A 17960-nucleotide genomic window follows, 5' to 3' on the forward strand; every position below is an offset into this window, starting at 1 on the left:
GATATAGAGAAACCTACCAGAGGCAAAGATGAAGGACGTGCAGCCCGGAAACCGTTTTCAGGAGATGAAGGACTGGGGCTGTTGCCCACGTTTGTATTCTGAGAATCAGTGATATAAAAACAAAATATCATAAGGTTACAAGGAGGCATTTGTGTCATTGTACATTGAAAAAAATGATGGAATCAAAATCAGAATCCCAACTCTGCTACTTATTACCAATATAATTTATAGCCATCAGTTTTGTTATTTGTAAAATAAGTTATTGAATTAGATGACCCCATTAAGTCCCTTCTAGTTGTAAATCTACAATTCTAACTTAGAAACAGCATACAAAAAGATAGCAATGATAGTTCTCCTAACTTATCAGGATGCCTTTTTTCTTTGTTTCTCCCTTCTTTTCTGTTTAAATTATTAGTTTTTGAGAAAAGTGACTAGTGATTGCATATAGGATTTCATAGGAAAAATTAAAGAACACGAAAATAATTTTAAAGGAGAAAAGAAGGGTTTGGGGGCATTTTAAAACAATATAAGTCAATACTTACTTCTAGGTGGCTGCATACTGATTTTATTAACTTGTAGGTTGTATCTCTGGAGAGCAAGGAAACGAACATGTGCTGTGAAACAAACCAATCCAAACTGTTACAAATACTGAAAAGTGGCAAGGTTTCAGAAAGACATATGTATTTTCTACATTTAAGCTAAGTGCACATAGACATTCTTTTTCACTCGATTATTCTCATTCTTCCTTTTCATTCTACCTTTAGCCATCTCATTTTTCTTTACTACTACTGAATAACAAAGTCATAAATAATGAGGACACTTTGATCAGTTGGTCCCAGCACCTAGCCCTTATATATAATTCTCAATACAAAGAGAAACATAATTTTGATGAAAAGTTATATACCTGAGAAGAGATCTGATGACTTTTAGTAGATCTCCTTTAAAGTTTGCTTTTAGAAAAATTCAACAGTTTTTTCAAAAGTTACACTAAAACCTAGACTTACCATTGAAATGTTCCCAGGAATTATATAATAAAGTATTTTTTTTCCCATATCACTCATGGCTTTTCTGTTTAGAAGTGCTTACAAGTGCAATATGTAAAACAAATATAACCGAAAGAACCACAAAGACAATTTGAAAGCCTTTGACTTTAAGAGAAAAGGGTTACTAAGAATGGCAAATTCCAATTTAGGAAGAACTACATAAATAAAGAAATGAAATAAATAATTTTGTCCCCTTTAAATTCAGAAGAATTCTTTTATCACTGATTTGTGATTAAGACTTTTTACCCATAGATAATCCAGAGAGAAGCCAGATATATATACAGGAAACATTTGCCAAAGAATAGCCTTCCAAATAAACAAACATGTAGAGACATTTATATACATCTAACTTATCAGGATAAATTTTTAAATTTTATATCTCCCTTCTCTCCTCAAATTGCAAGTTTTTAAGAAATGTGACTAGTGATTGAACACAGTATTTCATAGGAATAACCAAGGGCTATGTTATATAATTTTTTAAAGAAGAGAAGAGAGATTTGAAATAATAAACACGTAAATATATTATATGAAAAAATATCAAAATTTAGTAGGTGCAAACAAGAAACAATTATAATTAGTTCTTCTCCTCTCCTTCCAGCCTTTTAAGTACCAAGGCAGCAATACCATGTTAACATGTAGAAATTTGGATTTTAGGGCTTCAGGGGCTTATACAATGTTATTTGCATGTGAAGTTTTCACAGGTTTTGGACATGATGATAAAGATGGATATGTACCATAGTTTTAGATTACTGGAATTTGGGTGATCTCCATTAAGTCAGAAGAGAATAAAGAGATAGATGAGTAAATAATGTTATAAATATGTCTTATACATACCCTTTCTGTGTCTGTTGAAATAATCAGAGCATTTGGCACCAACAGGGCAGTTTTGGTTTTCTTTATTAGAGTTACTGAGAGTGTTGGAATACAGATCTGTAATGGAATAATCAAATAAATAGTTCAGGTTTTCACAAAAATGGATTCAAATCTTCATGTTATTACTGTAAGTTAAAAATAAAATCATAGTAATAATAAATCTAAGCCTAACTAAGTATAGTAATAAGTTCTATAGCTTTAATGGAGAAAAGTTAACTATAAAGAATGACAAACAGGTTATAGTACAAAAAGGAGGGCTAGGAGTCATGACATATTAGCTCTTCATTGTCCTGACCTCTCCTCAGTCGCTCTGAGAACCAGAGCAGACTACCTTGTGCTCTCTGAGCCGCCTTTTCTTTCTTTTACTTTTCTTCACTTTATTGTGAATTTAAGAAACAAAACAATTATTTCCATAATAAAGTGGAATAGAAAAAAAGGGGATTCCACCTGAAACTACAGATCTATTATGCACAACTTGCTTTTCCCTTTAAATATACAACAAAATAAACATGTAACTTTTTTTTTATACCTTCCTTTCCCCATCTCTCTGGCTACCATTAGACACAGATGTGTATGTATGTATGTATGTATGTATCTATTTCATATATATATATATATATAGTTTTATATATATATATATATATATATATATGTGTGTGTGTGTGTGTGTGTGTATACATACATATATACATACACTTATAAGTATGTCAGTTCTTTCTATTACTGCATTCTTCCTTTATGAGACCTTGTAATTAATTTGGTTATTTGTAACAAAATGACTTGGTTGCTCAAAGGTGTTCTTAAAACAATATTGATGTTACTGTATACAGTGTTATCTTGTTTTTGCTTATTATTTTGTAGGTCTTTCCGTGTTTTTCTAAAATCTTTGAACTCATCATTTCTTATAGCAGGTAGTCTTCTATACTGAATACATACCTCCAACTTGTTTAGTGACCTCTTCTCCCCACCCCCAGTTTTCATTTTTCATAAAAGAACTAGATTGTATTAGAATGGTGGTTCCCAATCTTTTCAAGTATGAAGATTCCTTAATGTTAATTAAATTTTTTTAAAAATTTAAATTAATTTAATTTAAAATGTTTTTAAATAAAAAAACCCCAACAACAATCCTCTGAGTAGATACATTAATTATTCTGAACTACTGGTTGAAAAAATTATGATAAAAATCTGCTTTGGATTCAGTGATACCTTTAAATAAATTTGTGTTTTTTTATGAGATAATATATGTAAAGTGCTTTGTAAACTTTGAAGTTATCAATAAATGTTTGTTATTATCATTGCTATTAATCATAACAACTATATGTATTTGGAAAAGTCATATATATGTGCAAGATATTATTAAGACTGTTTTGCTTATTTTATTCAGTTTATGACTTCTTACTTATAGATTCACATACAGATGTAGAGAGCATTTAGAGGATCGCTATGGCTGATATTCCACCCTATGGAATTCATTGTATTAGAAGAGCTCTAAGTTTCCTTATAGTTTTAATAGTTTATGATTCTCTGATTCAAGAATGTATACTATATATACATTCTTCCCACTCTATTCTATTAAGAATTTCCCACTCTTCTATACTGTATCCTTCCAACAGAGTTTTGTCAAAGGAATGATTAAATTGAAAAAAAATATATTACTAAGGGAAGGTAAACATTTATTAAGTTCCTACAATGTACCAAAGTGAAGTGCTTAACAAATAGTATTTTATTGGGTTCTCACAACAACCTTGTGAAATGGGTGCTATTACTATTCCCATTTTATAGTTGAGGAAATTAAGGCAGACAAGAAGTTAAATGATTTGCCCAGAGTTACCTAGCTAGTAGGTATCTGAGATGGGATTTGAACTCAGATATTCCTAATTATGGGTCTAGTATACTACTCACTCTAGCACCTAATTGGCTTAATAAAGAAGCAGAGTAATATGCTCAATATTATCTCTAATAAACATTTCTTCTCTCAGTAGTTACACTTGTTTATTTACTTAGTATATAATTATGTTTTATGCCTTTTGGTATAGGCGTAATTAGGGAAAGATGAAATCTTTATATATTAGAATAGTTAGCTAACATGGTAGATAAAAAATTTCAATATTTAGCTTTGTCTCTAAGAAATTAATTCATATGAAGGTCAAGAGACCATAGACTTGAAACTGAAACATTAAGGTAAACTAAATGTGTGACCTTGATCAAAACATTGAATCTTACTGACCCCTGTAAAAGCCCATCTTAAAATTAAGGGGTTTGACTAGATGGCATTTAAGGTTCCTTCCAGCTCTGATTCTAATATGTAATTTATTTTAGGTGATTTTCCTATTCACCAATGATTTGCTATGAAAGAAAATTTCCAATATAAACACAACACAGAAAAGATTGAAAAAAATGAAATATTAAGAGCAGTATGTAGTCAAATGTGGAGATATTTAGCTAGTTCACAAAAGGAATCTAAAGCATAGCTAATCACAAGACATTGAACTTAATATCTAGAAGTAGTTGATTGTGATATGTTCTAGAAGAGATAAAATAACAAGAAATAGATACATGAAGATGAGTAACAATGCAAGAAAACTACTCATTTTCTTAATCAAATGACAAAAATATCAAATCACATGTTGCTATATAATAAATTTTAAACTAATTATAAGTATCCTAGAAAAGAGGAATTTTAGGCCAATTATTTCATGTATTGATGAATGGAACTGGGAAAAAAAAATCATAAAGCCATGCTGACTGGGCCCATTATAAATTTATGCTATCTAATCCCACCTGTAGCAAGGCAACCATGCTGGATTTCTCATCCAATTTGTTATTATGTTTTCCAAGGGCTATTCTAAGCCATCTGGTTTCTCTATTAATCTCCTCCAGTGTTTGTTCCCATAACCTACTCAGCTGAGCACTTCACTTCATATTTCCCTGAGAAACTAAGGCTATTTTCTGCGAAGTCTCTCTTATCCTCTCTTCAACTCACATAGCATAGACATCTTCTCCCTTTTTCCCCCACTTCTGTTTCAGATGAAGAGGTGGCCCTTTTTTGCCAAGAATAATCCGTTACCTTCTTTATGTCATCCTCTATTCTCCAGCAGATTTCCTTTACCATCATCTCTATTTTTTAATCTTCAGTCACTCCCTTTTACTTCCTTTCCTGCTGCCTACAAACACACTCAAGTCTCCCCTGCCCCTAAAAATCTGTCATTTGGTCTTACAGAAATGAGCATTTCTATATATTACCAGTAAAATCCAACAGGAAGAGATAAAAAGAGAAATTCCATTTAAAACAATAACATACAGTTTAAAATACTTGGGAGTCTACCTACCAAGATACACAATGAAAATATATGAACACAATTACAAAACATTCTTCACACAAATAAAGACAGATTTAAAAATTGGAGAAATATTGTTCATGGGTAGGCTGAGTCAATATAATAAAAATGGCAATTCTACCTAATTTAATTTTTGTTCCATTTCATACCAATCAAGCAACCAAAGTATTAATTTATAAAGCTAGGAAAAATAATAACAGAATTCACAAGACTCATGATGAAAAATGCTACTCACATTCAGAGAGAACTGATGAGTTCTGAGCACAGATTAAAGCACTTTTTTTCCATTCTATTTTTCTTGACTTTTTTTTTTTTAAAGGAAAATGATTAATACAGAAATATGTTTTACATGACTTCACATATACCATGAATGTCATATTGTGAGTGAGGAGAGGTGTAGGAGGGACCTAAGAAATTTGGAACTTAAAATTAAAAAATAATGTTTAAAAAAATGTTCTTAATCACTTGGTATTGATCAAGTCACTTGATCTCAGCATCCCCCACCAGCTATCATCCTATGTCTCTCCTCCCTTCCTTAGCTAAACTTCTTGAAAAAGAAAAAAATATCTAGAATTTGTATCTCCATTTTCTTTTCTTACTCTCTTCCAAATCCTCTGAAATCTGCCTTCTGCCTTCATCATTCAAATGTATTCTCTCCAAAATTACCAAGAATTTTAAAATCACTAAATTCAATGAAGTATTATCAATTATCATTTTCTGGACTTTTCTGCATTTTTTCACATGATTGATTAGTTTCTTCTGGGTAACTCTCTATTTTTTCATGACACTGCTTTTTCTTAGTTCTCTCACCTGTCTCACCTGAGTCAACTCACACTAATTGTCAACACTCTTTTGTCGCAGCTTCATCCGTGTTACATCCACTATGGGTATCCACCAAGGGTCTGCACTGGGACTTCTTCTCTTTCCTCTCTATACCAGGAATTGTTAAACATTTTTGAACTGTGTATTCCTTTGGCAATCTCCTGAATCCAAGGGACCCCCTTTGTGGAATAATGTTTTAAAATGCACAAAATATATAGTACTACAAAAAAACCCAATCATATTTAAATACTAAATATTGAAAATAATGGAAATGTAAAAAGTATAAGATTTTACACACCACTGGCATACTCTTTAATCCTCAAGGACCGGCAATAGTAGAGAGGAGAAACAGAGACATTAAGACGCTCCTCCAAAAACAAAAGAAGGGGGAGCCACAGGTAACCCTAGAGAGCTTTTGAATTTAGCCCTTTATACTAATTTTTGATAAAGATGCACTGACTCCAGCAGACAGGTTTCATAACCTGCTGGAGGGGCAGTGTCCAGTGTGAGCAGCTCCGATATCTTTAAATAATCACCAGGTGATGTGGAGAAACCCAGAAAGTGGTGAATAGAAGGGACAAGATAGGTTAACTGCTTGGGGGAGAGGGTTTGCTTGTATCTCTACAGATGGAGGAGGAATCAGATGGGTGCCAACGAGCTGTATTCACTTTGTCCTTGAAAGAGAGATGGAAAAAGAGAAGACCTTTGAAATGAAGGAGAAAATCCAAGAAACATTGGGTGGTTCTATCTCTGACTACATCCACCACTGAAAGAGCATGGCAGTTAGCCCTACATGTATGGCAATTGACTCATGAAAATCAAAAAAAATTGTTAATAATACTGATGCAGGACTTCAAACCCTGCAAGAATCATTGAATTCTCTGATACATGAAGTAATGGATAATAGCTTGGTTTTGGACTATCTCTTGGCTGCTGAAAAAGGCGTGTGTGTGATTGTTATTTATACCCTCTTTCTAGGACTCATGTTAGTTTTTTATAATACATTGTTGATTCATTTTGTTTACATTTGTGATTGTGATTGTGTTACATCACTACTAGCCTGTGTGATTCCTCTCATAATGATTCATTTTTGTTACATTACTACTAGCTGTGTGATATTACTATTTGCTTGTGTGATTCTTCCCAAGCTGATGGATTTATGTATACCTGCTTCAATTAAAACAAAAGAAAGTCCGAGATATAGAGGGGCACAGATAGTGGGGGAACTCTGGGTGAAGTATAAGACCCTTCAGCCCAGAGGGACAATGTTTGGTTCAGCTCTCATCTCCCCTTGGGTGCGTCTCAGCCTTTCTGAGAAGTCAAGGGGCATGACAACCTGTGTTTTACTTGAAGCAGAGATACTTGCAGTAAAGAGGCATCTATATAATAATAGCAAGATGCTTATAGTTAGCACATGCACAATGTGCTATAGTAATGTAATTGTATTAAGGTATTTAAGGCTGAGAGAATTTGAAATAAACGGACTCCATGCTGACCATCTATGTGAGTCATTGTCTCTTCACTCTTCTTCTAATATCAGGGACTCATGCTGGTATTGAGGTCCTCCAGAGAGCTAGTCCAGATGGTGAAGGGAAGAAAGATAATTTCTGTTTGGACAAGTTGAGTCTGAGATGGCTATAGGATATTCAATTTAAGTTATCCAAAAGGCAGTTAGTTATGTGAAATTGTAAATCTATAGAGCTGGATCTATAGATTTGGGAATCATTAATTGAATTAATGGGAGCTTAAAGATTACCAAATAAGGTAACACAGACAGAAAAGAGAAGAGAGTCTAGAAGAGAACTTTTTCTGATACATACATAATGAAGCCCTGAGTAAGTAGATAAGTATTGATGGAATTACTCCTTGAGACAAGCAGGGAAGGGCAGTAATGGGGAGTAGTTCAATTTATAGTTCTCTGTGGAGGTTGGGAGATAGTCCCACCTAGTTATGTCCAGTCAGAAATCTGATCCTGTCAAACCCTTGAGTAAATGTCTCCTATAAATTTGTTCATAGCCCATACCATCTTTGCTGAATCCCTTTTGGAGTTATATGAACTCTGCCTTGAGGTCTTTCCTCTCCCCTCTCCCCCATGCATTATGGTGTCTCTTTTCTCATTCTCCTACCATGTCTCATGCTGTATTTCTTTTTTTTTTTTTTTTAATTTAATAGCCTTTTATTTACAGGATATATACATGGGTAACTTTACAGCATTAACAATTGCCAAACCTCTTGTTCCAATTTTTCACCTCTTACCCCCCCACCCCCTCCCCTAAATGGCAGGATGACCAGTAGATGTTAAATATATTAAAATATAACTTAGATACATAATAAGTATACATGACCAAAACATTATTTTGCTGTACAAAAAAGAATCAGACTCTGAATTATTGTACAATTAGCTTGTGAAGGAAATCAAAAATTCATGCTGTATTTCTAAGGGAATATTACAATCTACTACAAACTACAACCTCATGGGATGTTCCCTTTCTCCTGGTTAATTATGAGTTCCACTGGTAAAACTGTCTTTTTCATTGTTAATCATTAAAAACCCTTTCTTTGCTAATTTTATGTTCCCCCAACTCTATTTCATATTTACCACTCCTGGTATCTATTGTATTCATTTTGTCTGTAACCTCTTCTCAAAAATAAACCAATGTTTTGCCAAAGAGAATGGCCATTGTGAATTCTATGTCAATCTCAACATTTGGTGCAGAAATTTTTTTTACCTAAAACACATCATTTGGTGCTTAAATCACATAACATAGTTAATGGGAGTGTTCTGGATGAAGATCATCAAAGAAGACAGAGAAGTATCAATCAGAAGTATCCAGATTAATCTGGAGAGAACATTGTCAAAAACCTAGAGAGGAGACAGTATGTAAGAGGACCTATTGATTCACAAACCTTAGCTCTTCTTTATAAGTTATAGGAATGATTTCAGGAGAAAGAGGAACAAAATCATGAGCTATATGGCAACAGGAATCTAATATTTACATAAAGAACTCATGGAAATTAGGTATATTAAAAAAAGAGCTATATTTATAAATCTTCCAGATGTTGAGTTTATCAGTGATGATATTTATATACATATATTTTTTTAATTTCAAGAGGCTTGTTATTTCTCCCCCAATTACAAACTAACCTTGGTGTCTTTGCCAAAGACTTTGGAACAGAAACAAATCCAGTTTTCTGATACAAACAGTTTTCCTTGGTACAGTATTTCCTTCTGCAGAGCACAAGTAAAACCTGAAACCAGATAAAAAATATTCTATTATGTAAATTTTTTCAAAGGGAACAATATTTTTGGTGAGGAAAGCATAGAAAGGGGATATATACAACTTATTATCTAACTTCATACAATACTTGCTAAAATTATGAATTTTTAGTGAAATAAAATTGCTAATACTAGAAAGGAGAAAAATTCTGTTTTATAAATCTCAATAACTTTGAAACCAAACTGAAAAATAAAAACTGAAGAGCAATACTCCCATTTAAAGGTTTTCCAAAAGTTTTCCAAAGTAAATATTATTCTCCATATGAAGACACATTGATATATCACATATTCTCCTGATAGCATATTTTTCTTCTGGGAGATTTCAAAGAAATTGTTTTTCCAAAGTACTTCTCACTGAAGTAATGACACTTCATGATATAGGCCTTCCTTTTAGAGACTGTAAGAAATAGCCAGAACTATACTTAGAATATTTGTACCTTAGACAAATGAAATGAAAGTGGCTTTTAAGTCATTTGACCACTATGGGGGATGCAACTGCTGGATTATAGTAGAAGTATGCCAGAGAGGAACTTACTTAAATTATAGCTAATAAGGAAAAGAAATGTCATCTTATAAGCTTCCATTTTAGCAAATATAATATGGTAAGTAGTTTTCTGTTCTGCACTGTTAAAGACCTGCAAATAATATCAGTACCGTCTAGATTTTGATCCTCTGGACAAAGATTCAATTATCCTATGCTAGTTGTAGCTCTAGAAGGATCTTAAAGAACTTTGGCATGTTTTTACTTGGAAAGGTAAAAATGAAATATTTGAAACCTTTCAACAATATTTATCAGCCCAGTGCTATGACAATGAAAACCATTCACATTTCTAAAGTGCTATATGTTCATAAAATACTTTCTTTACATCAACCCGTTGTCTTGGTTTGCAAATTTCTCAAATGCAGATAATAATGTATGAGATAGAGAGTGAAAGCATAATCATCCTTTAGATGGAAGAAAACAAGGCTTAGAAAAAGTTAAAGGACTTGCTTAAGGTCAGTTAAGGTAGTTTTTAGTGATAATAGTAATTACAAAATGGTGTCTCAGATTTATCCATTTCAATAGACTTATTTCTATCTGGGTAATATGTACCATCATCGGTTATTACTTTTGGTCTTAGGACCACCTAATTTCAGGAATTTCAATTCAAGATAAATGTGATATTTGAAAATTGCTGTTTTTGTAGCATCAACTTTCACAACTTTTCCACTTAATTGTCTTTATGGATCAATTTTAGCAAAAGTCAATTGTCATCACTGGTTTTGGAGGTCTATTGAATCTAGTGATTTACCTCAATTAATTTTCCAAGAAAGCAATGCGTAAAACACTAATGTTAAAAAGAAAATAAAACAGAATAATACTTACTTTGTATCAGTGATTCCTCACTTGGGACTTCAAGAAATAACTTGTGAAAGTGCTTGTTTGCCTTATACTACAATGAAAACAAAATATATTGATGATCTCCATTAATCACTGAAGATTTTTCCTTCTTCAATTGCCATGATTTACCCACACCTCTTACCCACCCAAACTTCTTTCTCCTCACAACTATGCACACCTGAATATGGATATAGCAATAATAATTATGATATAGTTCTTTAGAAAAACAAGTGAATTTTAAATTGTTGGAGACGTTTTCTTCCCAACTACATATCATAACAGTGACATCAACAAGATTAGTGAATTACAAGTGGGACAGAAGCTGAATTATGGAATAACCTTTCTGATGATATTGGTGGTTATATAAACTCTTGCTTCTCTCCCAGATCTGTACTAGAAAATTTTGAATAGGAAATGAGATGAAAATTTGGAAGCATGAAAAAAGAAATGTATTAGATTTAATTTCCAAGGTTTCAGTCTCTATGTCTGTTAAAATAAGTATTCATAAAATTCTTCCAAAGTATGCATACATCCAAAATCTCTCAGATTAAAATAGTTTTACAAACTCTAATGCAATTAACTTCTCACCAAACTATATGCAGGAACTAGCTCTAAGTACTAAGAGAGAAATAAAAGTATATTGCATATATTCCTTGCTTTTATGCTGCTTACAAGTTATTTTATTGACTTCTTTGATGTGTTCTATTTTGATTCATCTAAAAGAATCACAGTACATAAAGTTTTACAAAATAGGTAATCTTAATCTGCAAATTTGCAGATTATTTAAATCTTCCTTCTTTTACTTCTTGTAGACTGAATTTGAGCTATCTTGTTATTTGTTACTTGAAGATGGAAAAATAAAGAAAAACAAGAATTACCTGACTTGTAGAGTTTGATTTTTTCCTTTCAAGTTTAGAATCGTTTTTGTTGTCTGTTTTAGAATCACTCCTACAGTCACTCATTAAGGAGAGGACATCACTATTGGTCTTTGATCTGGAGAGAGAAAATCCTAGGATTTCATGGATCTAATATTTTGGTGATGTTGTTTCATTTATCTTCTTTAAATCATCCTGATTATTTTATCATCTCACAATATAACAACTTAATTTTCACTGCCAGGCCTTTAAAGTTAATGTAACACTATCTGAAATTTATTTAACACCTTCTTTTTGATCTCCAGTAGAACCTCCCTTGTATTCCCATCCTCCAAAACAAGAAATAAACTTTAGAAGAAAGACATTTATAGCTGCAGAAATGATAAATTTTTTAAAAAGAAGAATCTGCTGGTTTCAAACTTTAATCAGTATGGCTGCTGTAGAGTTTTACATATCAATATATTTTCAATATGAACATAAACATCCATTTATTGATTCACTTCAATGGTATTTACTGAGTCCTATGCAAAAAGTATTTTGCTGGGCAGTAGCTGCCTTTAGGAAGTTTACAATCCATTTGAGAAGACAAAAATAGACATACACATACAAAAATACACATAAAATATAATAAAAAGTATTATATGTGCCAAAATGAGTAGCAAAGACAACAAATACTCCAGAAGTTAGTAGAATGGGAAGCATCTATGGTTTTGATTATATTGTGGGAGAAATGGATGAGCATTTATTTGGGTTCCACAGTTATAAAAATTAAATTGGAGAAATGAAACAAATTAGAAAACTGAAACCCACAGGGATATTGGTGGGTGGTCAGAATGGAGGTTCTCTCCATTAATTAATTAGTTATTATTGATGCCAAAATTCATTAATCTGGGAAATGTTAAATTGATATTTTAATTACAAAATATTTTACCCATTTGTGAGACTTTCTTGTGTTACCCTATTAATCAATATTTTAGGCTAGTTTGGATTACTGGAATATCTCATACTTGGCCAACACTTTAAACCAGAGGGATAGCCCCACGCTGCTTAAGCTAAGGGATATGTGACTTCTAATTTACTAAGAGAATGCTAAACATGAAATTGCCAACTGCCTTAAGAGTGCTGCTTAAGTTACTTGTTGACACACGTGAAGAATGAATGATATCACCCAGGGGAGGTCCTATCTCAGTATTCTCTAGAATTGAAAGCCTTGAAGATCTAGATATAAGATGGACTCACTCTCATACATTTTTGATGCTTTAAGGGGTCCTCAAACTTTTTAAATAGGGGGCCAGTTCACTGTCCCTCAGACTGTTGGAGGGCCAGACTATAGTAAAAACAAAAACTTTGTTTTGTGAGCCTTTAAATAAAGAAACTTCATAGCCCTGGGTGAGGGGGATAAACGTCCTCACCTGCCGCATCTGGCCTGTGGCCGTAGTTTGAGGGCCCCTGTGAGTTTAAGGGCTGCAATTTTCCATTCAAAAATCTCTCTTCCAATAAATTCAATTGAGTTACTCCTTCAATTGTTTCTAAAGTTTCTTTCTTTGACATTTTTGCTACAGTGAATTAAATCTCTCACTGTTAATCATCTCCCTCTCAGCTAACAAGGACTCATGCCTTTTCTCTAAAAGTAACATAGGATTGTCCTGTAAAGTGGCCTCAGGCTTGGACAAAATCAAGTTTATTTCTTCCTTAGGCCAAAGCCTTTTTCAGTCTTGTAAAAATCAGGTATGGAAAGCTTGAACCCTATAACTTCATGGCACAAACACAAATGTTAGCAATTTAAAAAAAAGATGACTTTTTTTCTGGAATTTCAGATAAACAGCCTATTTATTAGTAAAACTCACAATTAACCAGGAGAAAGGGTATACTCCTTGAGATGGGAGTATTGCCTTAACGAATAGGTTAAATCCATAGAGGAGTTTTAACACCTTAAAGAGTTAGTTAGCTATAAAAAAGAGAAAGACACCATGAGACATGTTGGGGACATTTGAGAGGAAATTACATAAAGCTTGGGGGAGGGGTGAAGAGAAAGGCAAAGAGCCTTGGTGGAGGTTCAGCAAAGATGGTGTGAGCCATGGACAGATTTATAGGGGAAATTTAATATCAGGGGTTTGATATAACATGGATTACTGGCTGGACACAGCAAGGTGGGCCTACCCATAACCTCCACAGAGGCTGAGACATGATCCCCATTACTGCTGTTCCCTGCTTGCCTCAGGAAGTAATTTTATCAATGCTTCAGGCTCTTTCTGCCAACCCTATCTGAAGCCTGAGGGAAACTGTTCCCTTTACTGAAGTTGTGTTCTCTTTAAGAAACTGTATTTCCTTTTGATCTGTGATCCCTTTTGGAGTTTTAGCCCCTCCTGGGGAAGGCATATCCCCTCAGATAAGTTATTTTTTTGGGCTGCCAGAGCTTTTAATTCAATTAGAAATCCTGGTCAAAAAGCACTCCTTTGAAATTTTGTTAATTCCAATAGGAGATCTGGGCTGAAAATTGATAAACATTTAATCCTTTGAATCGTGGCTCCTGAAGCCCCAAGACTCCTTAAAAGGGCAGTATCTGGACTAGCTCCTTGCAGATGGCCCAAGCAATTTGCTAGGACCCTGCCCACTGAGCATTCTCATTCTCTCAGCGCCAAAACTCCATTTCCCTAATAGGTCTTTGCCACTATAGAAGTCAGTCCCTTGGCAAACTGATTTCTATCCAACAACAAATTTTCATTTTGCAATTAGTAATTCAGGAATAAGTGAATTCTTTCACTTTTAAACCTGCGGCCAATAAAAGAGAATTTTTAACCACTTTCTTATTGCCACTAACCTCATGACCACCAGGAATTGAGGTCATTCAAACCACATCATATCTACTATTCATGATCTCATCAGGGAGATTTTTAAATTTAAGACTAGAACCCTTAGCATTGCAGACACTCATGAGAGTGGATCTCATCATCTTCCCTGACCTGGAGGTCTTGCTACTCTGGACTACTGAGATAGGAGGTCATTCACTCTTCATGTGTACCTGCAACCATGGAATTAAATCCCTTTCAGAAGGTAGATATGCTCAGTATTTTCTCAACCAATTAGGAATCAGATATTGTTGTGCATATGCAACATGCAGTACAAATCTTTCTCTTTGGGCACACATATTGAGATATTAAACTATAAAAAGGAAAAGAAAAAAAAAACAAAGTAAACTAATACAATATAATGGAAGTATTGAACTTGGATTTAGGTGAGATTTATGTTCATATTTTGCCTCCAATACATTTGCCATATCTTACTGTTTCTATGTCCAAAACACTTTTTATATCTTGCTCCTTCCTTCCACTCATACAAAAATTGTCTTAATTCAGGCTCTCATTCCTTCTTACCTGTTCTATTATGATAACTTGGTCTTCACAACCCAAATCTTACACATCATCAATCAATCAATCCACATAGCTGCCAAGGTGACAGTTTCTGAATCATAGTGGATATGTCAATATTTGGCTGTTTATTTTCTCTCAGCAAACACAAACTCTTCCTTGGTATTTAAAACTTTTCTCAAATTGGCTCCAGTTAGTAAGCATTCATTAAATGCTTACTGTGTTCAAGGCATTACTAAACATTTAGCACACAAAGAAAGGCAAGAACAAGATTCTATACTTTGTTTCTAATTCTAAATTCTAATGGTACAGAAAAAATTCAAATAAATATATATACAAGATAAACAAATTTGGAAGATAACCTCAAAGCAAGGTGACTTAACATTGAGGTGAATCTGGAATGACCTTTTGCAGAAGACAGGATACAGATGAGCATTGATGGAAGTCAATGCAACCAGCAGGCAGATATGAACTGAGAAAGCCTTCTAGTCATGGGGAGCAGTCAGTACAAGAAGATGGAATTGAGAAATGGAGTGTCATGAGAAGAACAGCAAGAAGCCAATCTCATTGGATTATAAAATACATTAAAGGGAAAAAAAGTATAAGAAGAATGGAAAAACAGAAAAGAACCAAGTTATGAATGGCATTAAATGCCAAAGAGAAGATTTTATATTTGATCATGTCAGCCAGATAGGTAGCAGAGTGGATAAAGTGCTTGGTCTGATGTTAGGAAGACTCCTCTTCCTGAATTCTAATTGGCTTTAGAAAGTTAAAAGCTGTGTGACCTGGGCAAATCTTTTAACCTTCCTTGCATTAGCTCCTCATCTGTAAAATGAACTGGAGAAAGAAATGGTAAGCCATTCCAGTATCTTGGCCACAAAAACACCAAGTATTGATAATACTTGAAATGTTGGACACGACTGAAATGACTGAATGATAAAAATATGATAAAAATGATAAAAAAAGATAAAAATAGGCAGCCACTAGAATTTCCTAAATGGAAGTGTGACATAATCAGACATGGGTATTACCTTGGCAGCTAAATGAAAGACAGATTGGAATGGGGAAAGATTTGAGGGAACAAGACTAATCAGAAGACTATCCCAAGTATGAGGAGATGAGAGTTGTGTGGGTGGAGAAAAAGGAAGATTATTTATCTATATGTATATGTATATGTATATGTATATGTACATGCTTAGCAACAAATTGTAGATGTATGGTGAATACAAGGGAAGAACTGATGATGACACATAGATTGTGAGCTTAAGTGACTGATTGGTAGGATGGTTTTGCTTCAACCAGGCATAGGGAAGTTTGTAAAGGAAAAGGGTTTTTGGGAAAGATTATGGGTTTTCTATTGGACGTATTGAGTTTGAGATGGCTACAGAGTCAACTACAAGACATCCAGTTTTAGATGTCCAAAAGACAAGTGGGGATGCCATTTGGGAGTTCAGGAAAGAAGTTAAGGCTGAAAATAGAAATCTGGGAATCATTTCATAGATGGTAATTGAAACCACAGGAGCTAATGAAATTATCAAATGAGATAGTAGTGCAGAAACAAAAGATAAGACAGTCCAGGAGAAAGAGCTTTTGGCGACACCCAAGATTATTGGACATGATCTCGATGAAGACTGGTCAAAGATTAAGAAGGGTCAGGCAGATGGGTAGGAGATTAACCGGAAAAGAGCAATGTTGTAACAACCTAGAAAAGAGAGATTTCCAGGAAGAGAGAGTGATCAAATGTTTATTGCTGTAGAGGGATCAATAAGAATAAGGACTATGAAAGCCATTATATTTGATTTGTTTCCTTAATAAATGATTAATATATTAGAAACTAGTCAAGATTTTTGGGGGGAGTGTATGTGTGGGTGTGTTTGTTTGTTGATATATTTTGTAATTTTGGGAGGTAACGATTTATAGAGGTTAGAGAACTAGCTTTGAATCAGAAAGATTTGAATTCAAGTCCTGCCTAAGCCATATACTGGCTGTATAACTTGTTTCCCCTCATCCAGCAATGGCTATTATTTCCTAAGGGAACCCATATTAGGATGATTTTGGTCATGTTTCACTTCACTCTTGGCTCAGCTCTCAACAGAATCTTTCTCATTGATAGCCACATTGCCCACTTTTCACCCCCTTTCCCCCTAGCCCTACTGATTAATGCTTACTTTAACTTAATAGGAATGTGGGATAGAATTAATATTTATATATTATAGGTTGCAAAAGTATAGTGTCTAAAATTCTAGCAATGAAATTCTTGGATCTATTCCATTTCATTTCTTATAGGAAGAAAAAATAGTCTGATATATAGTTATCAGAAGACGAACAGTTAATGTTCAAACTAGCAAATTCTCTTTTGTTTCTTCTCTTCTCTTATTATAACTTACTATTTGAGACATTTAAATATTGTTTTAGATAATCATTTAAAAGTTATCAAATGATTCTTCTTTCTTCTTCCAGTCAGTCAGTCAGAATATATGTATGTATATATTTATATATATATATATATATATATCTATATTTATATATAGGAATATACAATAGAAGGAAGATGAAAAGCTTCCATGAATTAAAGAAACAAACCCATGTTACATTATTTTGCAACAAAAATATTATTAATCTTTAAAAAATAATTTTCCTGGAATAGTTTTATAAAGATTTGTTTAGAAGTGAGTATTTTCTGTTTGGATTTAGGACTTTACCTTAAGCAAGTGATTTTTTTCTGGTCCAATGATTCTGTCTCTGGAGATACTGGCATCTGTAGTATTGATAACTTGCCAACCTTCTTTTTCTCTTCCACACCATTTTCAGCTTCTGAACTACAGAAGAGAGAAAAGCATTTCTCCTTAGACATGAATAGTAGATGGGAATAAAAAGTAGTAAAATAACTCAGTGTTGTAAAGCACAGCTCTATCTTTGGTGTTCTCAATTCAGATTTGACATTGAAATAATTGTCAAAGAACATAGTTTAAAATCTGATATT

General features: G+C 33.5%; 1 protein-coding gene across 3 annotated transcripts in view; it reads right to left on the reverse strand.

The window, feature by feature from the left end:
* Positions 1-17960, reverse strand: part of GRAMD2B (GRAM domain containing 2B) — a 65875-nt gene that overhangs the window by 9467 nt on the left and 38448 nt on the right. For all 3 annotated transcript variants that reach the window (XM_031968584.1, XM_031968581.1, XM_031968587.1), the window contains exons 2-8: positions 17680-17796; positions 11613-11727; positions 10720-10786; positions 9222-9325; positions 1878-1973; positions 543-614; positions 18-98 (exon numbers count right to left, since the gene is read on the reverse strand). In XM_031968584.1, coding sequence (XP_031824444.1) covers positions 18-98; positions 543-614; positions 1878-1973; positions 9222-9325; positions 10720-10786; positions 11613-11727; positions 17680-17796 — 652 coding nt within the window. The remainder of the gene's footprint in view (positions 1-17; positions 99-542; positions 615-1877; positions 1974-9221; positions 9326-10719; positions 10787-11612; positions 11728-17679; positions 17797-17960) is intronic.

Source organism: Sarcophilus harrisii, chromosome 1, assembly GCF_902635505.1.
Source record: "Sarcophilus harrisii chromosome 1, mSarHar1.11, whole genome shotgun sequence".
NCBI lineage: Eukaryota > Metazoa > Chordata > Mammalia > Dasyuromorphia > Dasyuridae > Sarcophilus > Sarcophilus harrisii.